Here is a 23826-nt window from a genome sequence, read left to right as displayed (position 1 = left end):
TCTGGCTCATTGCAGGGCACTCGTTAGGCTAAAATATTGTCTTGTTTGTGGTTCAGTGGGTGTTGAGAAGACAGCCTCTGTGAAATGTGCAGGACAAATTCTCAGTGGAAGGAATCATGTTCTACTTCCTTTAGGTGAAAGTGAAGGGCTGCTACTGAGATTTTCAAGCTGCAAAATGTCTTAGGCCAGTCATGTCTGTATTAGGAAGAATTCAAGCCACACTGAAGAATGGTGGAGAAAAAACAAGCATGTAGGATCAATTCATGAGAGGACAATAAATACCCACAGTGAGACTTCATGGGTGGAGAGGCTACAATACATTATTCCATTCCTATTCCAGGAGCAACACAGATTGAAGAGGGTCCTACCAACATGGAAAAGAAGAAAGGTGAGACAGTGACATTCCACTGCAAGGTACTCTTTGATGAGAGTATTCCGAAGCGTGGCATCCAATGGCGGCTCAATGGGGAAGATATTGAAGAATCAGATGACAATAACAAGTAAGTGCAAAGAGCTCAATCATGTTGAATGAAGTTTGAAGGACTCTTGCATTACCTGTACTCTGACCATTGGTCTTTCCCTAGATACATCATCAGTGACATGTCTCTGACAGTCACCAGCCTGGACTACTCTGATCAAGGAACATACAGCTGCCTGGCCTGGACTACCCTTGACTCTGTAGAAAAAAGTGCCAAGCTTTTGGTGTATGGCAAGTACCAAAAAAGGAAATATTAGATTTGGATTGTTTCCCTCTTGAGGTTAAACTTCAGACCAGGGAGAGCTCAAAGGGCTGCAGTGATATTCCTGCCACACAGGTAGCAAATTGGCATTTTAAAAAAAGCACTAGCTCTTTGCTGTTTATCTATTTTTGCCATTTGTGCAAAGCCTCCTATAGCACTTTACAACAATAAAGACATAACTGAAACAAACCAACTCATCGATAAAAAAAATAAATGACACTAATTATATCACAGTTATGAAACAGCCATTGGTCCAAATATACTTGAACTTCAAGAAGGGAATGCCAGCTTATAAAAATAAGGTTTCAGATTATGTTTTGAAGTAATTAAAGAAGGTAAAAACTGTATCTTGATGGGAAGGGAATTGCACAGCATTGGGACAGCTAAATAGTAAGAGCCTTTTCTGTACTATTACTTTCCTTTCCTTACTTTTTTCTTTCAAAATGTGTATTGTTTTTATTCTTTTAAAAGTTTCTTTAATAAAAATTATAAGAAAAGGCTCTGGCCCCAGTTGATTCCAGGAGGGCCTCTTTCCTTAGCTGCACACTCTCAGAAATCCAAGACTATTTGTTCTAATTGGTAAATTAATTAATTTTAGTGGGATATTATTTGGGAGGAGATGCTATTAACTCTGTCAAAATTAAGTTGGATGATTCACTGATGTGTAGAGAATTCTAACCATTGACAGCAAAATATAATTTACAAATTACATAGGTATAAATATAAATGTTGTATAATTTATATACATATATAATTTAATTTATATTTTATATACATGTAAAAGCAAAGTATATGATACAAAGCTGACAATGGTCCGTTTTTTGGTGAATTTGTTTCTAGTGTGTTACAAAAATACAGAATGGAAACAAATGAATAATGGGTTTGAACCACAAATATACAGAAAACATATACATAGTTCAGAATTTGCAGAAATTATGCAAGCTAGTTTTCATTACATTTAATCAACCAATAATTTTAAAGGCCAGTGATTCATCAGTTTTAGGTGGTGGATTACTCTGCCAGCATATAATTTATAATAATTAAAGTTGCAATTCTGTCTCTGAAGGTGGAATAAAACAACCACTAGTTCAAATTTTCACACTGTGGGACAGCCCTGGAAAATCTGTTTGGGGAGAAATCTCAGGGGGGGGGACAGATGGGTGGGTAGCTGTCTCATTACTGTCTTTTTGTCAGGCAAACCTGGCCCCGTGTCAAATCTGGAGGTGCAGAGGCAGCAAAATCATCAGGTAAAGCTGACGTGGACACCTGGAGATGATCACAACAGAGCTATAGAGGGTAAGGAATCATGTTGAGTATCTTTCCATTAGAGAGAAATGACATCTGATTAATCAGAACTCAAGGATTTTCCTTGGAAGCCGAGACATCCACAAGATCTGCTGCTTTCATCAAAATGACAAAAGCGGTGCTGCACTGTCACACCACAACCTTTGCCCCTTTTGTATGTGTGTGCAGGGTCATGATGCGTATACAAAAGGGGCAGGGGTGACATTCACTGCTTTCATCATTTGCTTCCCAGTTGAACCCTCCTGTGGATGCCTCTGCTTGGAAGTAGCTTGGGTGAACAGGCAAGATGTCAGTCATAATCCCCACTGCCTTCATTCCTTCTTTTTTCTCTCACAGCAACATTAAAAACTATTTTGTGGCTGGAAAGTGCCATAGAGAGCAGCTTTATGTCTTTATATTGCCACTGTTATTTATCACTTAGCACAGTTTAAAGCAAGGAAATGAAAAAGTCTAGCTGATTGGAAAGCTGCAGTTGTCTGTGATGTGTAAAATGACTCAGTGCTTCCTTAGAGATACTCCCGAATTTTGAAGCTGGACATGTCGCACATTTGTGAAGATGTCATTTTTACATTCTCTGTTTCTGAGTATGGGTAGAAATACAGAGAATATTCAGTGAATTGGGTTCCTGTACTGTATTCAGTTGGGTTACTGAATTAACCCAATTAACCCAATTGCACATCACACTGAACCATAAATTAGCCATATCTTTGTAGAGGCACATTTTAGCTCAGTTTATATCATGAACCTAGGAAGAAAGTAGGGTCCTAGTCAAAGATGATAGCAATTTTAATTACTTTGGCTTGCCTTTTTTTTTAACCATTAAAACTCTGAGAAGACGCTTCCCCTCTCCCTCACAGAATATACTGTGTTTTGTGAAGAAACCAAATTTGGGCCGGCAGAAATGGAATGGTTAGCCACCGTCCCAGGAGACCAGCCATGGGCCATTCTTCACCTCTCTCCATTCCGGAATTATAACTTCTATGTGCAGGCCAACAATGACCAGGGGAAAAGCGAATTAAGTAGCCAATCTGCCAGTCATGCCACAGAGCCTGCAGGTAAGAAGGTTCAGGATGCTGGGAGAAGGACACAGGGATGGAAGCTTCCTATGGGACTATGTATGGTTCTTGTAAGAGTTAACACAAACACACCATGCAGAGAACAGTCTTGACTCACACGCATTGGCTCCTAATACCTCTGGGAAAGGCATGCCAGGCCATTCCTTACTCTAAGCCTAACCTGCTGTTTTGTCCAAACCTGATAACAGTGGCTTCTTCTAAGCAAGCAAGAAAGCACTCTCTCTTTTGTCTCCAGCTTGCCATCATACTGTGGTAGACCTGAGATGACAAAAGGCAGGGTGCCAATTAAAATAATTAACAGATCCACAAATCAATAAAGAAAATGGGTCAAGGAAAGAGATCCTGAACAATTCAGAAGATAGTACCTAACTAGTCTCTGTGGCTGAGAAAATGAAGCTTAAAAGAGCATTCACAAAGTTTGGTGGAAGGATGATGATTCCACACAAGTGTGTGGCTTCAGTGCTCTATAAAGCTTGTTGTCCTTTGTCCACTAACGGGAGCATCAGAACTCTACGCTAATTATGAATTATATCCTGTTGGGATCTTCATGAGTGGTCTAGAAAATGGAACCAGAAATGTTGACTTCAGGGGGTTCATCAGAACCAGGTGCTCATAGGGGTAGTGGGCTCTCCTTCATTGGATGCATTCAGGGAAAGGCTAGACAGCCATCAGTTAGGATGCTTTAATTTGGATTCCTGCATTGAGCAGGAGGCTGGGCTCAGTGGCCCTTTCCAACTTTATGATTCTGTGGGAATCATTTCTCCTCCTGATAAAAGAGCTGACAGTTATCGAAGCAGGGAATAGATGCAGAATGCCCCATCTTCACAAAAAAGCTTCCACTGAAAAATGGCAAGGAAACAGACAAGAGCTTTGCTACCCTAAATAGTATGCATACATGCATGCATGATGTGTGTGTGTGTGTGTGTGTGTAGTCTTAACTGAAATTAAGATGCTTGCTGGAATAATCTTCTGATAATCTTAAACTTCATTCTAATCAATACAGAGCTCGTAGATTGTGTTATTTGGATTAAGTGTTTTCAGTCTAGACTACAAGGAAGGAACTCTGATGTTTCCTACAGTTGCATAACTGCTTCTCAGTCTGGGAGGCAAAGTGGACACTCGCTGTTGTTTGATACAAGACAGACAGACATGACAGTGTAACTCTGGCCTCTTTGTTTTCTAGCCCCTGAGCGAAACCCAGCTGATGTCAGAGGAGAAGGAAATGAAACCAGAAATATGATCATCACCTGGACGGTGAGATGTTGATCCTTTCGCCTCAGTGATATTGGTCCCAATCTCCTGTGCTCTTCAACCAGAGACAGTGCCACTGGAATCATTTGTAGGGCTATGTTGTAGTGCGACAAGGGGGTGCTAGAGTTGTTGCTGAATTTTTGCTGAAAAGAATTGCTGAGAAGCACCTTGGTGGGGTAATTTTTCAAGGCTGATGGGTTTAGTTTTCATGGAAAGAGTTGTTCTATTGTATCAGGTCCTTGAGCATATCTGCACAAATATGGCTCACCATCATGAACACATTCCATTCGCTGGGCTTAACATTCCAGGCATGTAGGAGGCTTGAACAGACCCCCCAAGGAAGTAGCATACATGATTAGAGATCTACATTGGACTTGTGCAAAGCTCTTTACTCTGTACTTGATGGAGCTTGGCTGGGAGCTGTCCAATATGTCTGGATCAAAGGGTGGCCTCTTCAGGAGGGGGTGTATCACTGCCTCCTTCAAGGCCAACAGCATTTTCCAAATCCAGCTGCACACATCCTGGTCAACTACCTGAATGTGCATTTTGCAGGGCTCTGAAAACAGTCATGCACTGATGGGTCTTTGGGGTGAAAGTGTCCCTTCATTCCTGTGATATCTGAACTTGAATCTTTCCAGACTGCACAGTTATCCAAACATGACTGTAATTTATGAGAAACTTTAGTCAGCTTGGTTTACATCCTGCCCCCAGAGATCAAGTGGATGAGTACGCAAGAGCTTTTTAATAACAGCTTCTTGATTGTGGTTTGCTTCTTCCTTATTCTATTTTAAATGGGAAACAAAGACTGTTCTGTATCATTAGGTTGTTAATGCTGTAAGTTTATCACATCCACATTCCCTTATGTGGTTTGTTGGTTGGTTGGTTTATTATTAAACGCGTACCTTGCCATTAGTCATATATAAGCACTTAAGGCAATTTACAGCAATACAGATACGTTGCTTATGTGCAAATATGTTAAATTGCTCTTACTTTGCTTGCTTCCTGCACCATTCAAAACCATATGGACTACTTCACGGTGGATCTTCCTTTCTTTAGCTTGTCATGCCTACTAGTGACCAACTTGCCATGTATGTTGAAGTGACAGTCAGAGAATGTGTGTGTCGCAGGGTGTGGAAGTGGTGTCTGTGTTGAAGTGGTGTATGCACACATACACCAATTGTCCATTTTAGTCTCTTAACTCTGGGTTTACTGTGTGGTTTGCATTCCAGCAGAAATAGGTGGCAACATACCAGTGTGCTTCTGTTCCAGAATTGTCCCTGAATTGTCATGCTTGTCATAATGATGGGATACTTTGGCTGAATTCCCAGGAGGGAACTGATGCCAGATGCTTCAGTGCAGAGAGGCTTCTACCAAATTCAGCTGCTGCTACTGCTACAGCTGGCCTGGCACTGGTTGCTTCGCATGGCTCATTTGTAGCACGTAGCCATGTAAAATCCCACACATTTCAAAGATACCAGTTGTTTTTTGTCTCCTGAATTAGAAATGTCTTTCTCTTCTTGGCAAAGGGGCAGTCAGTTATGGAAATTCCCTTTCTTGTGGAAGCCAGCAGGATTCCCCTAAGCACTTTGACTCAGTAAAATTGGGGTAAGAAAACTAGCTATGTAATCAAGAAGTGTTAGGCATGTCATGTTCTTATAAGGAGGAGGTTAAATGAACAGAAGAATTTAATCAAAAAAATCCTAAGATTTTTAAAGAGTCCCCCAGAGTCCCTCTTTTGGGGGAGATGGGTGGTAATTAAATTTGAATAAATAAATTAAAAAAAACCTTCCTCAGTAGAATTAAGAGCACAAATCTGGCTTTTCACTTTAAAAAAGTTTTGTTTGATTGTTTGTTTTTTAGGCAGAAGACAAAAAGAAAGCCTTGCTTCTGATAAAGAGATTTTTACACTTGAGAACTGTAACAGCCAAACTTTAATTTTGCTTTAGGCATTGGCTGAAAGCACAAAAGGATGGCCACTGAAGGAAATTTGGCAACATTCTTTATTTTTAGGTGTTTGCTTTTTTCTTGACCGCATCTCTTCTATCTTTGTGCCTCCACTTGCTGGTGCTTTGGAGACATGAGGTGCTTCTAATGCATGGTTTCCTCAATCTTTTCTCTGTGTGGTGTCCTATTTTCAGTGCTGGGCATTGCTACCTAACTTCATGTTGTAACAAGAGATGGAAAATTAATGCATCTCTTGCTTGGATGGCCAGTTGGGTAGCTACCTATGGCAAGCAATTGGTCATGATATAACTACTCAGGTTGATGTTCAATAAAGGAAAAAGGCAGTGCCATACTGCCATTCTCTCCTGTTCAATGTAGAGACAGTGAAAGTATACTTTTAAAAACAAGCAGCATGAAACTCTTTGGGCTGCCTCATCCCCCTGCAACACTTACCCTGAAATGCTGAGGGAACACTTTTCTTTTTCTCCCTCCATTTTTCCTATTTTTTACTTTTGGTTTAGGCATGGACATGGAGAAAGCCATTAGTAGCAGTGGGCTATGGCAGGTCTGCTCAATGCCATACTGGTTTGCCCTATATAAAATACAAAAACCAAAGGCACAGGCAACTAGAATCTGGAGAATAGGTAGCATACAAATTATTGTCAATCAATCAGCCAAACACAGTAACCACAATCCCAAAGGCAGTAGTTGCCTCTTCCCTGGTATTCCTGTCTGTCTATGGAAACCCTCCATTTCTCCTCCAAACACAATAAGGTCAGTGGTGACACATCTAGGCTTGGTTCATGGGCTAACTACCTAAGAAGAGGAAGCAAGATTCCCATTGTCCTTTTATATCCACATAAACAGCCTGACACCACAGCCAGTGATAGCCATGAGTCCAGGGCAAGAAAAAGCAGTGTATTCTACTCCATAGCCCTTTTATTATCTCCAATCTGACAACTTTCTGCTGCCATGATTCTGACTCTTACAAGAGTGGACATTCTGGATTGTGCATAGGAAGATGTGATAAAAAGATGGAAGATCAAAGACCAAATACAATAGATTGACCTGTTGCCCTCAATTTGCCACCTTCTGGAACCATTTGCTGCAACAGATTCTTCAGACTCATGGTTTTTGTATTATTCCCATCAAATACCATATTATTGAGATGAACACTACTTTGGAATGTTCTGGTCTCTATTCTGAGCTAGAGAGGGTGTATTTTTAAAATACTATTCACTTTCCCAGGAATTTGGATAGGATGGGCTCAGTTATCTAACCTACTGTGAGTGATACCTGCCTCCTTGCTGCTATAGATATTGGGAGCTGACTTTCCCATCACCAAGACAGAGGAAAGATGAGGTAAATAACACAATATCTTACCTGCTGGCCAGGACTCTGCTTCCCACGCATCGAAATACCCACTTATTTGTGGGAATAATAGGTTACAGGTTGACTGAGATTCAGAAACTGATTTGGTAAACTCAGTGGTAAAGTTATCCATTATCTGCATGGATGTCTATCTCCTCAACACTTTACAGGAAAGCGGTTAGAAAGAAATAGGGTAAATCCCCTTCCTAAGATATTTTAGGTCAGGTGATAAATTAGTTCTGTATGAATGATAATTCAGTTGCTAAAATTCTTGCAATCCTAACCTTCTTGCCTCAGTCTTGTTAATGAAGGCTCTGTGAAAATCTTGCTTGGAAAAGGTACTTTCGATCTGGAACTGCACCCAAAGGCCTAAACTCCTACATCCAAGCTACTAGGTTCTCAAAATTACTTTTCAAAACATCTTCCACTCCTTCAGTTACTATATCTGTGGTTCCTTAACAGATTGGAACTCAGTCTCAGTTTCTGCTTTGCTTAACTACTGATCTTTGAAATGGATGCATTCAGTGAGACACTGCATTGGTAACATTGCAAGCCAGGCAGCCATGTTGAGCTGGATACAAATCATTCCACAAATGGATGCCCTAGTCTGAAGCCTTGAATCTTCTCTGCTTCTGCTCAGTCTACATCTGTTTGCACCTACTAACAAGCAGTGTCTGAAGTTCTGTTCAAGATCAGAAATTGGCAGATGGTTGGTTACTGGATTAAGTCACTTTTATATGTTCTTCCTCTAATCCTTCTCATTACTAAGATTTACTGTTGCCTTCTCCAACTACTATCACTATGCATTCTGATAACCCCACAGTGGCAGAGGCAACTAAACATTGCCTTTCGCACTGGGATTTGCTCTGGTTATTTGAGAAAACTTATTTTTCAAGGAGACAGCAGGATATATTACACAGACCTCTAAGGCCTCCATTTGACAGCATGGTTTCTCCTATACAGACCTTCATCTAGACGGTCATGTTACTAATTCCTAGAAAATCTGATCCCTTAGGGTCCAGACTTCTATTTCTAAGTTTGCTATAAAAAAATTGTAATATTTCAGCAATTCTTCAGTTTTTCTTTTGCTTAAAGGAAAAAAGTCTAAACTTGTCATCTCTTTGGTAGTAGGTCTCACAGCTTACTCTATTGAATAAGTTCTGTAACAGGTTCTACCATCTTCTTGCATGGCTAAATGTTTCAAAGACCTGTTGAATTTATATCCTCTATTCTGCCTGTGATGGAATGCTGCCCCCTTGAACCCAGTTCCAACATGGAGTCTGTTTATGTTCCTAATTCTTTTAACAGCACAGCTGTGCAAACCTGCAATATCTATTGGTATGCACCTGCTGACCTCAAAGGTAGTGACTTTGATGGCAATCACACTGGTGCATCGATCAGGAGAACGCCATACTCTTCCGAGCAGATATTCCTTATCTTGCTTTCCATGAAATCATGGCCCATTGTTCCTTTCTACTGAAAGCTACTATCAAGAGGATGGGTGGGCTCACATATCACGCTAAGCTATAACGTGGTTGATTTGACTTAAGCTAAGCAAGATGTATGAGTCATTAATTATGGCTTTGTTATATACACACAAGGTCACCATTGTTTAAACAATCTGGACTTTCCCATTATATGTAAACACAACTACTTTATTGCTTCCACAACTACTTAAAAAAAAGCTACCCAAACAAATAATAACCTGCCAATCATCACATCTTATACTAGTGATCTCCAGTAAGTGATTAAAGGAATAAACTTCATAATGTTTCAAATACCCCAGGAAGGCCACAGATAGGACAAGAGCAGGATAAAAACCTTCTCTTTGAGTTCCTGAGCAATTAGTATCAAAAGGCCTACTCCCTCTGATATTGAAAATATTGTGTTTAATAGTCATGATAGATTTATCTCCCACTGATTTTTCTAATATCTTTTTAAGGGCAACTGGGTTGATAGCCATTGTTTCTTCTTATGATAACAAAATCCATACATTGTGTGCTGCACCAAGCATATTATTTAGTCTGTCACAAATCTTTCTCCATTTGCCTTCTTTAGGTGACCCAGAGTTCTAGAACTGTAAGAGACGGTGAAAAGCCTCTACCTCCTTTATGCACAGTATTCTCTCACAATTCTCCTGCCATGCTGGCTGGAGCTGCTAGGGGTGAAAATCCAAACTAATCAGTAGGGCACCAGATTACCTTTCCCTGTCTGACGCCAGCGTACGGCTTGGTTTTGCTGCTGTTATGCGGCAATGAAAATGATCTCATGGCCTGCTTCAAAATGGCTTGAAAAGACCTGAGAGTGAAGAGAGCTCTGAAAAAGCGTTCTCATCCAGGGAAACCATTCTGACACCCAGCATCGCTGTTCATTTTCTTTCTCTTCCTCCTGCCTCGTTTTTTTCCAGCCCTTGGCTCACAAGGAGTGGAATGCCCCAACACTGAGCTATCGTGTGCAGTGGCGGCTAGAGAATGAAGGCCAATGGGAAGAGGTGGAAGTTGAAGCTCCTCCCGTCATGGTGGCAGACACCCCCGTCTTCTCACCCTATGAGATCAAGGTGCAGGCACACAATGAGTTTGGCAAAGGGCCTGAACCTCAAAGCAAACAAGGTTACTCAGGGGAGGATGGTGAGTAACGAGGGGTCCTTTGACTTTATGCCCACAGATACAACAAAACTCAGCTATGTTACCAATTATGGGAGTTTTAATCCCAACACATCTGGAGGTGTCATATGAGGGGAGCTAATGTAGATTATTTTAGTGCCAACAGTGGTGGGAAACCAAATTAGGTGCTGAGCAATGACCTCCATTTTCAAACAATTCAGTAGAATATTGTTATGCTACCATTGCTCCCTACCCTGCATATAAGATTTCCATTTCCCCCTCATTACTGATAGATGAGGTGTTTTTTAAACCTCGATCTCTGAAAATGTTTATTTTTAAAAATGAAAAAGGTTGTAATTACCTTCTTTAAGATGATCCCCCACCTTCCATGTTTATGTAAGAGCTATTTTCTAAATAGCATTCAAAAGTCTTTCTCTTAGTTCCTCTAATCAGAAGAAGTCTGGTAGCATCCTTGCAGGCTTGTTAGTTTGAAAAATGCTGCCAGACCGCTCCTGAATTTTGGATACCACAGTCAGTTGTGGCTCTCCTCTATAATGTCTTGCTTCCTTCAAGGACAGGCAGCTCTATTGGACTGGGAGTGGTTTTACCATGACCCGGAAGTGTCCTATGGACAACGCCGGCTCCAAGGCTTTGAAACGGAGATGAGCACCGCCCCCTAGAGTCGGACACGACTGGACTTTACGTCAAGGGAAACCTTTACCTTTTTTAAAACAAATGGAGAGCCAGTCTGGTGCAGTGGTTAAGGCACCAGGCTAGAAACCAGGAGACTGGGAGTTCTAGTCCTGCCTTAGGCACAAAGCTAGCTGGGTGACCTGGGCCAGTCACTCTCTCTCAGCCCCAGGAAGGAGGCAAGGGCAAACCACTTCTGAAAAACCTTGTCAAGTAAACTGCAGGGACTTGTCCAGGCAGTCTCTGAAAATTGGACACGATTGAACAGAAAAAAACAAAGCAAAAAACCCCAAATGGTGCAGGATTCATTTCCCACTCACACCCAGCAGAAACTCCCAGCAACAGTTTACACCAACAGTCACTCTCCTGCATAAGTGGATGTTTTAGGCATACAGAAGTCTTTGATAACGGAATTAATTTATTGCTTTCTGCACCATAGTCATCTTGGTAGTGCCTAAACAAAAAAATTACTGGAGACAGGTTGTTGGATTTTATTTTTTCTAAATTGGGGGTGGGCTACTGCCTGCTGGTTCAGACAGTGGTCCCAACTAAAACTTCTCCAAAAGTCCAAGCTGAAATTTGGGTAGTACTGGAAGACCTTGACCCAATTAAGATTCCAATGCTTAGCCTACTTAGCTAAACTCAGTAGGAGATTCCTTTGTAATACTTTGTAAGATTGCACCGTAAATTAGAGATTTCTTCTCCACTTCATCTTAAATTAGTGTACCTTTGTGCCTTCAGTGACACTCCAGCTTTTTTCTCTTGTCTCTCCCATGCTGGCAGGAAGGAGTTTTACTGCACTGTTCAGAAGGATAGGAATGCCCATTTCTGATCTTTTTTTTCTCTTTGCCAACTTTGCTTGGCTTCCAACTTGATAAAGCATATTTTAGAACTGAAAGGCTTGCTTACTCTTTTGTGACATTTGGAACTATCCTCATAGAGGAATTGCCCAACATGTGGAATTTTTTTTTTCCTGTTATGTACCAGCTTGGCTTTCTTTGGGGGTTTCAGAGTTTTGACCCTTGCAGAATTCCCAGTGCCCCTTCCCTTTGTAGACCTGTCAGACTGAACTTTCATCTCTTCCTCTCTTGCTGAAATTGCAAGTGTAAAGGACCCCTCTTTTCCCCAGTGCCTGAAGCTGTCCCTGAGGATTTGTCAATTGAGATTATCAACAGCACTACCATCAAGCTTTCTTGGATCCTTCCCAACAGAGAGAAAATTTGGGGACACCTCAAGGGATTCAAGGTATTGTACGAGAACTTTGCATTGCATCCTGGAGGACAGCATTTGAAGAGCTTTTTAACATACTTGGTGCCTTCCAGATATGTTGGACTCTGACACTTTCATGGGTCTACCACCTGGGCTGTGCTGCTACATGGCAGCAAAGAATATTATTTAGTGGTTAGCTAGATTTCTGCAGCCCAGATATGGTAGTGCTACTCTTAGACTCCTCAAGGCCAGACTGGCTGGAGTATTATGGGAGTTAAAGTTCAAAATATTTGGAAGGCTCCAGGTTTAGAGAGGGGGGGGGCGGGGGGAAGAAGCCTGTCCTGCCAGAATTAATATAAACCTTGTCCTTCATATTCTTGGGACGCGGTGGCGCTGCGGGTTAAACCGCTGAGCTGTCGATCGGAAGGTCGGCGGTTCGAAACCGCGCGGCGGGGTGAGCTCCCGTTGCTCGTCCCAGCTTCTGCACACCAAGCAGTTCGAAAACATGCAAATGTGAGTAGATTAATTGGTACCGCTTCGGCGGGAAGGTAACGGCGTTCCGTGAGTCATACTGGCCACATGACCCGGAAGTGTCCTATGGACAACGCCGGCTCCAAGGCTTTGAAACGGAGATGAGCACCGCCCCCTAGAGTCGGACACGACTGGACTTTACGTCAAGGGAAACCTTTACCTTTACCTTTACCTGTCCTTCATATTAATTCCCAGGTTATTACAATATTGCATCTCCAAGTAGTAAAACCAGAATAAATAACATAAAAAGAGCCAAGTGATGTAGAATAAATTTCACCAAGTGAGAGGAACTATGGAAAGTCCTCAGGTATAATATATCCACACAGGTTAGAGGATGCAGATTTTATGGTGCAGAACTGAGACTGACTTGCTGCAGAATTGCCTTTTAATTTTTTGTTTTTTAAACTCAGGGTAAGCATTAGCCTGTGAGACTTCAGCAAGACTCTGAATAGAACTGCCATTCAGCCAGAATTTTACTGACCAGGCTAGAATTACAACTGAATGTAAAGCCAGAAATTGTATGTTTTGTTTGTGTCATTTCCCTGCTTTTTATGACAGATTTCTTGTTTAAGGTGCCCTTCAGGGAAGGGAACACTCGATACATGCTGAAAAGCATTTTGGCCTTGTATGCTTTTTATTCTTACAAAATAAGAAGGAGAAATAATTATTTACATGCTCAGAGGCACTCCTCCATCACATTTTGGAGGGGAGGAGTGAGCCATTCCACTCATGAACACAGGCATTTTTCAAAAAACTTGCCAAAATTGAGTGAGCTGGTGGAGGTGGGTGTCTTGGAATCTGGGTAAATAATTTCTCTCTCTCTCTTTCTCTTTCTCTGAAATTCCACCTTCACCAGGTGTATTGCTCCAGGCTGGGAACCCTGGCAGAACATAGCCGTCAACAGGCCCATCTTCATTTCCACTCCCACGGGGAACTGCTGATTTTGGGGAATGTGTCTGAAGTCGTACTGGGGGGCCTCCGGCCCTGGAGCCGGTATCGGGTTCAGCTGGCTGTGTTGAATGGGCGGGGGGAGGGGCCCCGCAGCGAGGCCATGGAGTTTGGTACACCTGAGGGAGGTAAGAACCTGCTGCCTTTCACCCTCAGACCTTTCAAACTGTGTCTTCCTCTCCATGCACCTTCTGAACTTCTTCCCAACTTCTGCTCCTACTACTCCTAGAAGCTCTCTCCGTCCACATCCCTTTATTCAGAGCTCGGATTTGGTAGCCCACATGCAGGATATCAGAGGGAATGTGTAGAAGAGTTGAAATGTGAGCTGTGAGCAGAGAAATTCTTTGCTCTCAAACCAGGTCCTGGTATATGGTCTGAAAGGCATGGGATGTGCTGAAACGAAGCAAGTCCTGGGCCGCCCAACTTTCTACTGTTTTCCTCTTTGGAAACCCCATTTATGACATCTTAACTTCATGAGAAAAGATGGTAATATGACCAGGGAAACAGTGATTCAGGCATAAGTCTATTTTTCGGAATTGGGAGGTGCTTAAATCAAATAAATTAAATTGAGCTTACGTCAACCAGAGCTTCACCTGCCCAGTCAATTGATCAATTTCTGACAACTTTTGCCTTTAAGCATGCCTTGTCATAAAAGTGAAAGTTTGCACTAGGCAAATATTGAGGGGGAAAAACTATTACTGTTACTGCACTACTACTACTACTACTACTACTATACAGCAATAATAATAGAGTAGGTGTGGGCAACCTTTTAGGGGTTGTGAAAAAATGTAATGAGGGTGAGCAATACAGTAGGAGGAGTGATAATAGAAAGTGGGCAGGTTATATCTGTGAGTATGTGGGTAGAGCTGGATTTTTCTGGATTGGAGGAAATTATTTTTTGTGTGTGTCGTTAAAATTTAGTTAGCATCATTTATACGCTGCCTCAGTCAGATGCTTGGTGGCTTACATCTAAAATTCATACTAAACCCACAAATCCTAAAAACATAATAAAAATGCAAACCACTAAAAACAACAACTAGAGAGAAGCTGAGGCCCTTGGGTTGACATCCTATTCTTCAAAGGCTCTGCAGTATGTCAGTGTTTCTCGGCCTTGGCAGCTGGAAGATGTGGGGACTTCAACTCCCCATGCTGGCTGGGGAATTCTGGGCGTTGAAGTCCCCACATCTTCCAGCTGCCAAGGCCGAGAAACACTGCTCTATAGAAAAGAATCTTTAATTTTTTTTTAACCTTAAAAGATTACAGAACAGACCCTATCCTGATCTCAGGGGGCAAGCTGTTTCATTGGGCTAGGGCTGCCATAGACATTTGTTTCTGGAACTCAGGACCCCTCAGTTTTTGTGGTCTGGCAATCCACAGTAAGTGCTCCCAATTTGCATGCATATGATAGACACATGTAGTATAGTGTCATGTCATGTAGTACAGATATGCTAGACTGTACTACACAGCATGACACTACTCTACATCTCTAGCTCTCTATTTTCCACCCTCACAGTGGTGGAAAATTGCAGTGCAGCAGTGCAGTCAAAAAGGACTCTAGGCCATTAAAAACGAACTCCAGAATACCCCTTCTTTGGGACCCGAGATTTCCTATCCATTGTACTGTAGGATAGTTTCATTTTCTCTTCACAACAACAGTGATTTCATTCTATCAAGCTGCTCTGTTGCAACTTTGGTTGCAATACTAAGGAGGCAGGGTAGGTAAATTAAGGATTGTGCGATGTGTGCTCTGTTAATGGCACATAGACAGATCTTTTGTTTTGATTGGCTTGTTCTGGCTAATGGGAGTTAGCTCCAGGTATAGGTATCTATTGGGAGCATCCGAAAAGCCGGAGCATGCCCAGTCTACTACAGCTTTCTTCCCGCTACCGTTTATAACCCTCTTCTTCCCAGATATATCCCTTGTGTTCTTCACTCTCCATTTCTCTTTGCCTCCTTAAATAGTACCTAGCATCCCTGAATCCTTTCAGTTGGACTATCTCTCAGAGACAGCAGTGGTGCTAGAATGGATGCCTCCAAAATTCCCTAATGGGAAATTACTGAGATACGTGTTGGGATACCAGCAAGGTGAGTCTGTAGAAGTTCTGGGTTTTTCAGGGGTCTGTAGTGCAGCATGCTGGGAACCTTGAGGGGAAATCTCACACATATTTTATATTTGGGCAAGTTGCTTTTGATGCTGCTGTTATTATTACAACTTCCTTTGAGTGATTATTACCATTGCATCAATAATGATAATCAGAATTATGGAGTCAGAGGACCTTTGAAGGCGATCCAGTCCAACCTTCAGGTTCAACAATGAAGGAGGCAGTTAGAGGACCCCTGTGAGAATGACTATCTGGCCTGTACTTAGAAATCCCCAGCAAAGGAGAGCCACACTTCTCAGGTCAAATTCTTTCCCAATGTTTTGCTGAAATTTGCTTTCCCACAGTTTGACTGTTGTAATCCTAGCCCCTGGTGTAATGCAGAATAATTCTGCCCTCTTTCCTGCATGACGGACTTCCAGTTATTTCAAGAATCCTAATATTTTCCCCTTAGTCTTTTCCTATAGGCTAAATTTACCATTTCTTTCAACCCTTCTTCAAGGCAGAGATTGGTTTCCAGGATCCTCACCATGTTGGTTTTTATGTATCAATCTCTTAGTAAAATATGTGGCACCAGAATGGGTCATAGCGTTCTGAAAGCAAATGATTACATCCAGGCACTAGGCTTCCATTGAAACCTACGATCAGATTACTGTTGTTAGCCACTGGTGGCTCATATTTATCCTGTGAGTTGCTAAGACATCTACTCCTTTTCCATTCGTACTGCCAAGCCAGATCTCTGCCAGCTCATTCTTACACCTTTGGTTTTTTGGTACATAAATGCATAAATTAAATTTTATTTCTGAATTTGGTTTGGGGTTCAGCCCACTATTTCAGCCTGTTAATAATCTTTAAAATTTTAAAATTAGATTCCATCTTCTGTAGTGTTATGGAATCTTATGGCCACATTTCATTTTCAGAACTCACTGTCATTCTAGATTGTAGATGGATTGTATGCTGCTTCCAGCTGTGCCCTTTGCTAGTTTACTCAGCGATGTGTCTCACTGAATTCAATGAATCTTATTCCTAATTAGTTAGGCATAAGACTATAGTTATGAATGTTTATTCCAATGCCCCATTGAATTTACTTTCAAATAAAATCATGCAGGAATACAGCCTGAGACTCCTTGTTATACCTGTTTAACTAAGAGAAAACCCTCCTGATTTGAGTCTTATTTGCTAGGACATTCTATCTCACGATGAATCTCCTCTGCTTATTTTCTTGCAGTTGAAAAGCTATAGACACAATCCAAATAAAGGTACCTTTTTAAAAGGGGAAGGCATGTTTTACAAAAGAATGTGTGCCACAGCATCACAACCACTTCTAGAAGGGACAATTTGGAGTAGAAAAGGAAGAGGAGAGTGTTTATTACAGACATTTACACATAACTCACACGTCTTTCTTCCATTCCTTTAGTTTCAGTGGTCAATAATTATACAGAAATACGCTCAGCATTTCTGTTGGATCTGAAGGGATTTAAAGACACTCAAGATGGGAGAGCTATTAGAAATGGAACCTGATTTCTAGCATGCTGTGGCAAGAATCACTAGCTAGCATTCAGTGATTTGTGCCACAGTATGCTAGAAATCAGATTCCATTTTTAATATCTCTCCCAATTTCCCTGCCCTTAATACACAGTTCCTTCTTATCTGTTTTCTGTTTGATGAACACTGCCTACTCAGGAACAGGATTTTCGTTATCTTGCATGATACCAGCCTTCTCCAAGCTGACAAGGGTTCTGGGAAAGGAAGTCCATCACATATGGACAGCAGGTTGGGTGACAATGGCATTATTTTCTGATAATTGACCTGTTGCTCTTCTGCCCTCTTGTGCCTAGCCAATCAGACAGAGGTGGACATTAGCAACATCCACATCCCACCCATCCAGTTAAGCCTCAATCTCAGTGACCTTGATCCCCACACTCCCTATAAATTCTCCTTGTGGGCAGAAACCAAAGAGGGTCGAGGAGAAGTATCGGTACTGGAGGAGCATACAATGCACGAGTCAGGTATGTGAAACCTTAAAAATATTTCCTCCTAATCTTAGAGAAAGGGAAGGTATTTCCCACAACATTCACACAGGAGCCTTGGTTAGTGTGGTAAGCGTAAATATGCTTAATATTATTTATTTTTAGTTACTTATTTATTTGATTTACTCCCTACCTTTTGTTCAGGAGCTGAAGCTGCAAACATAGTGCTCCCTATTTCAATTTTCACCCGCAATAACCCTGTGAAGTAGGCTGGGCTGAGAGACGGTGACTGGCCTGAAGTCATCTCCTGAGCATCCATGGGTGAGGATGGATTAGAATCTGGGCTTCCCAGTTCTAGTCTGACACCTTAACCAGTACACTACATAAGCTGTCGTTCAAAATAAAACCATACAAACGAATCTTTTTTGTTTCCCTCAAATAAACATTCATTCTAAAATATTAATATGACTACTCCCCAGGTACATTAATTTTTTCCCTTTCAATCATATTGAAAAGTGCAGTATTGGGAACTGTGCATATGGATCCAAGGCTTTGTGGGCATAGGTTCCTGAATCTTCATGTTTTGTACCCCTGTACTAGAGAAAAGGGAAGCGTAAATCCAGATTCCCCTTCAAAAGCTGCTCCTGTTGCCTCCTAATTAATATTAAAATTTTCTAATCTATCAAGGGATTGTAAAAACTTCAGGATGTCTGTGATCTTATGAACTTGTAAAACCTTGTGAGATCTTGTATAAGTTTATAAAATGTTAAGAGATTTCAGCTGGAGGTAGAGCAAGATGGGATGCCCAGACCTAGATAAGATGGTTGGTTCCTAGCATAAAAATGTAACACCGAATGGGAACTCTCTAGTCATTTAGATGCTATTGAATTACAACTTCCAACTTCTCCCCATTGGCCATGGTGGTTGGGGCAACATCTGGAGCACTACAGGAACCCACAGCCCCTTTCCTATTAGGCTTAAGAATTAGCCACCTAGGCTTGAGATCATGAAAAGGAAGGCATGAAAGAAAAGTAAGAGGAATAATCAAGTGTATAGTAGTTGAGTGGTGGTCATGTAAATCACAAAAATAGAAAGTAGAGAGAGGGATTTTCTGCATGGAATAGGGGTTCAGGAACAAAAAGAGAAAACCATAAAAACTGGGCACTAATCAGATCAATAGATGTACGACTAGGAAAAATGTAATTTTTGTCAAGGAACTGAGGGCTGAGAGGAAAAAAATCAAGTACCAAGAAACTAAGAAAACTAACAGCAAAAATGAGCCTGCAAATTGTGCAAGTTGGCAAGTTCCATATTATTTGGAACTTGCCAACTCACTTGCTAGCAAGTGACTTCAAATCAGTCTTCACTGAATGTTACTCATCCATATTTTTGTTCTGCCTAATTTCCTTAATATTTAAAATATGTGTTTATTATTTGAACGACTATGCTGGCTTTGTTTCACTGTGGGATAGCTTCCTCGGCTCAAGGACAGGGAGCATGTTCAACTGCAAGCTGAGGATTTTAAGAGAATCAGATGACTCTTGCTTGCAAGTTAAAACGTCTTATAGAATGAGGAACCCAAAATAGGTGGGATCATCTCTTTTGATAAGTAGTTCTGCTTTAGTGGATCAGAACAAGAACCATGTTGGATCGTTGGGGGAAAAAATCAAGTACCAAGAAACTAAGAAAACAGCAAACATGAGCCTGCAAATTGTGTGAGTTGGCAAGTTCCATATTATTGTCCTTTGAGAAGGATGATAAATAAAAGAAAGTAGGCTTGTAGAAGAGAAAGTGATATTTAATAGAGTGGTTAGCAATCTGTGCTATTAAAGCTTTGATAATGCCACCTGAAATTGTTGTTTGACTAAGACTTGCTTGTTATATTCAGGAATTCGAAAGAATGTCAAGATACAGAAAGAACACAGCTTTCTCATTAAAAATCAGATGTTATTAGAAACTGTCAAGGCAGATAACTGAATGCTTTTCAGTCCTCTAGTTTTCTTACCAGGAATCCATCAACTAAGTTAGGTAGGGCAGACCAGCTTTCCTGAAAGACACATTATCTGTCTGATCCTATGGTGTGCACGTGTGGGAAGAATGGGATGAATTCTAAGTTGCATTCTCAACTTACCAGGGAAGATGGTGAAGATAGACTATATGGGATATAAATGTGCACCAACCTAAGACATGCTTTAGAATTATTGACATGGACAATGTCCTTGGAAAGTTTGCAGGGCGTGGGCAGGGAGCACTAATATATGCTCACTTTTGATGATGAGCTGGCTCTCTATTGAAAATCAATATTATTTCATGTAGTCAAGGTTTAATGAAGTGCTGAAGAAAGGGTATATTTGTGATGGGGTGGTAATTGAGCAAACCCCCTGCATCCATGGAAGCCTTTCCCAATGGATATACTATTGCCTCCTTGACGACCACTAGCACAATTCATAGTGCAAAGATGCATTGACCACCCCCTGGATCTGTCTCCCTCCCCACATTGCAATTGGCCTCAGGGACCGAAATCAGGCAGCGTTTGGTAGTCAGCAGCTACAGAGAAATCCTTCCATGTTGTCAGACCTCAGAATTAGAAATGATCCCATGTAACTGTGCTGGACAGCATATTGGATACTCAATAGAAGTAGTCTTGTCTTTCTCACTTTTTTAGTTTTTCTTTTTTCTTTTGGTAGTTTTTTGCTTTTTTGTAGTTTTTATCTTTGCTTTAAACTCAATAAAATGCTTTAAGAAAAGTAGCCAAAGTAATCGAGGTTTCATTTTAAACCTTTGTTTCCTTTCTTCGCAATGAAGGAAGGAATTCCAATTCCCTGTCACAGCTTTAAGGCTGTTCTAGGCAAAGGCTTGTGGGGGCTGTGGATGGGATGGGTAATACCTGATACTCACAAGCCAGGAGTGGCCATTATATAGGCTGTAATCAAGAACTTGGCAACCTACGGCAGTCTCAATATGTGTGCAAGGAGACTTTCATATTAATAAAAAAAAGCTGTGTATCAATAGACCATAATTGGGTAGATGATATTTCCATAGATTACATTTCTACAGGGAGAAATCTGCTCTAATTGTTTACACTGTTAACCTGTGCCTTTCTCTGTCAAAATTCACTTTGATTTTGCCCTACTTTCAGCAGTAAAAATGGCTGTGTATAAGTGTGTTCTGCCTACTTCGTCATACAGAAGTGAGAGTTGGGTATGTCAGAAGAAACATGAAAGAAAGTTGAATACAATAGAATGAGTTACTTAATATGTGGTCAAATAAGAAGAGATAGGGCCAAGAATGAATGGGTGTGGAATGAATGTGGATTGAATTCAAAATTAAAATGCCAGTGCAGAAGAATGACATTCAGGTGGTTTGGTAGAGGGAATGAATATTGAATTGTACAACTAATACATCAAGGAAGAGTGAAGTGGGGAAGTAGAGGAAGACCAAAAAAATCATAGTTGTGTGGTGTTGTTGAGATCCTGAAAAAGAGAGAGGGGAGACATTTAAAGAACAATAAGTCAATGTAGGAAGCAGTGTCTGGACATGTAGACGGAAAAATTGGTTTACCATGATATACTGTAAAAATATGGAGAGATGTAGTGAATGGTGTTGGTGTTCTAGCTATGTTTCCTGGGTTTTTTCCCCTTATCTCACACTTCTAATGTCTTTATCTTCCTATTTCCTACTGCTTTTCTGTGCTCTGCATAACATTGCTCACCCAAAAGGTAATAACATGATATGTATGTATCTGTCTACCCAGCGATACTGAGGTGTTAGATGTCACTGTGAATGGTCCGATGGGTGTAAAGCAATTTGAAAACAAGAAACCACAGCAGCCTGGTATCAGGCTGTGTTGGCAACATGATCAGAACTTACGAGGAGAGTAACCATCAGACACACGCAACGTAAAAGCATTGTCCCCTGAATTTTTAGCTGAAAATATTAGTATTCACATGGACCCTTTTGTACAGTTGCAGCTGTACTACAGCAGCTCCTTCAGGGTAGGAGTTCTTTCTTTGATCTCAGCTTCTTCTTTTCTACTTTTAAAAAGCTCCTCTCCAGTGATTTTTTCCCCAGGTGCTTGATTTTGTTTGAGCTGGGAAACTAAACAGAGGCAGGCCTGGATGGGAAACTACCACGGAACTTGCTAGGCTGTGGGCTGCAAGAAAGCATCGGCAAACTAGTTGTGTATTGCTGCCACAGAAATTAGATGAGCATATCCATGAGGTCACCAAGAGTCCGGCTTGAAGGGATCTTTTACCTTTTTAATTTTTTTAAAAAAATCTCCTTTTCAGTTATTTATCTCCAGCTCATTTTAGACTTCTGCTTCTGCCTCTCTTCCTCCTCTTTCCTGCAGAACATTTTTAAGTGTCTCCATAAAATCCATTCCTCGCTTCAAAATTTATTTCAAAGAAATGTGTTCCAGTGCAGTTTTATTGTGTTATTCCAAAGCGGGCACTCTCCCTCAGCCTGGAGAGGTGGCGCTTCTTCTCATTCTTTTGGCCTCCAAGGTTATAAGGAATGAGTCCAGTGATGCAGTGATGTCATATAATAGGTGGAAACAAAATGGGTTATTCTGTTTGGAGGGTTGCATTGGCTGAGATTTAAAACCAAACCCTGGATTTTTATTTTAGCAAAAAATAAAAGTTTAGCAATATGTTGTTATGTGAGTGAACAAAGGCTAAATATCACAGAAGTGGTCACGGAATTTTGGCTGCACAATCTTGGTGATTTTTGGAGGACTGCAATCTGGGAGTTCCCTGGGGCTGGAGGTCCATAATACAGTCTGTGAGCTACATTGTTCACCCTTGTGCTATTAAGCAAACTCCAAATGCTAACTCAAGTTTTTCCAGTTAGACAAAAACTTAAGGCTGGTTTGTTCATACATTAATTTCTGTGACTTGGTGTCGGCCGCAGTCCTATACCCACTTACTTGAAATTAAGCCCACAAACTTAGTGGGATTTATTGGTTTAGGATTGGATTTGTTCATATGGATTAAGACTGGGAAGTGGCATGAACTGGTGTTACTGGAAATTTATTTATTTATTTATTCGATTTCTATAGCCACCCATCTCAGCAAGTGACTCTGGGCGGCTTACAACAATATTCCTAAATAGGCATACATAAACCATGGAAATGGTCATAGTCACAACTTCTGAGTGCCTTTCTCACTTTTGTGTCCTGCTATGGCCTGGCACTTTCTTGAAAGATCAACGTTTTGGTGATCCAGTAGCAAAGGAGATATTCCTGGCTCAATCTTTGAAGGGAAGCAGACATACAGAGAGTCTGTTTCACGCAGGGCTTGGGGACGTATTCCAAAAAACCCAATTTCAGTTCTTCAGAGTCTTGGAAAAGAGGCACAAAAGAATGTAGGTGCTCTTGGATGAGGCAGGCCAGAAACATTGCCTGTATTTCAGGGGACATGGAAGATGAAGAGCCTTAGAATATTCATCAGATGGATTTTAACAAAAGAAGGAGAGAGGAAAAAATAGTATCTTGGGCAGCCCATATTAAAATAATGGGTGACCATTATATCTCATCCTGGAGAAGATCTATGGTCATTAAGAGCCAATACTGACCTGATGGCACATAATCATCACTGCTATATCACTCAGACTATGATAAAGACCCAAAGGATAGCAGATTAATTCACCATGACCAGTCACTGCTCCTTCCATAAATAAAATACCCAAAAACAAATGACAATTCACACCAGCACAAAGAAATCATTCTGAAAGATGAGAGGAGCAGGTCCAGAAGTTACCAAGCGTTCTAGCAAGGGCAAGAATTGCACAGCTGCATGTTGCAGGTGCTAAAGCCCCTTTTCTGTCCCATGATCTTCTCCAGTAAGAGTGTCAGGTCCCACTTCTTCCAAATTGCAATACTGAGCTACCTGGACTTCTGCTGGGACATCTGCTCTAGAAGGCCTGAGCTGGACCTGTTTAGAAAGATGCACCACTCCTACAAATGATGAAAACAAAGCAACAGTGGAAATACAGTTACCCTAGTGCTTTTTCCACAGCCTTAATGGCATTGCTGTTCCTCTGGAGCCTGAGGTGGTGGGGCTTGTGTAAATTCTCAAGGGAAGACATAA

At 41.2% G+C, this 23826-nt stretch overlaps 1 protein-coding gene across 1 annotated transcript in view; it reads left to right on the top strand.

Moving 5' to 3' along the window:
- Window positions 1-23826, top strand: part of L1CAM (L1 cell adhesion molecule) — a 99042-nt gene that overhangs the window by 51553 nt on the left and 23663 nt on the right. The window contains 10 exon segments of the mRNA XM_063293000.1: window positions 341-500; window positions 585-709; window positions 1935-2036; window positions 2903-3100; window positions 4305-4375; window positions 10095-10314; window positions 12110-12225; window positions 13577-13796; window positions 15631-15753; window positions 17606-17776. Of these exon segments, the coding sequence (XP_063149070.1) occupies window positions 341-500; window positions 585-709; window positions 1935-2036; window positions 2903-3100; window positions 4305-4375; window positions 10095-10314; window positions 12110-12225; window positions 13577-13796; window positions 15631-15753; window positions 17606-17776 (1506 nt within the window).

The sequence above is a fragment of the Candoia aspera genome, chromosome 2 (assembly GCF_035149785.1).
Source record: "Candoia aspera isolate rCanAsp1 chromosome 2, rCanAsp1.hap2, whole genome shotgun sequence".
NCBI classification, from domain to species: domain Eukaryota; kingdom Metazoa; phylum Chordata; class Lepidosauria; order Squamata; family Boidae; genus Candoia; species Candoia aspera.
This window is presented reverse-complemented; position numbering and strand designations above follow the sequence as displayed.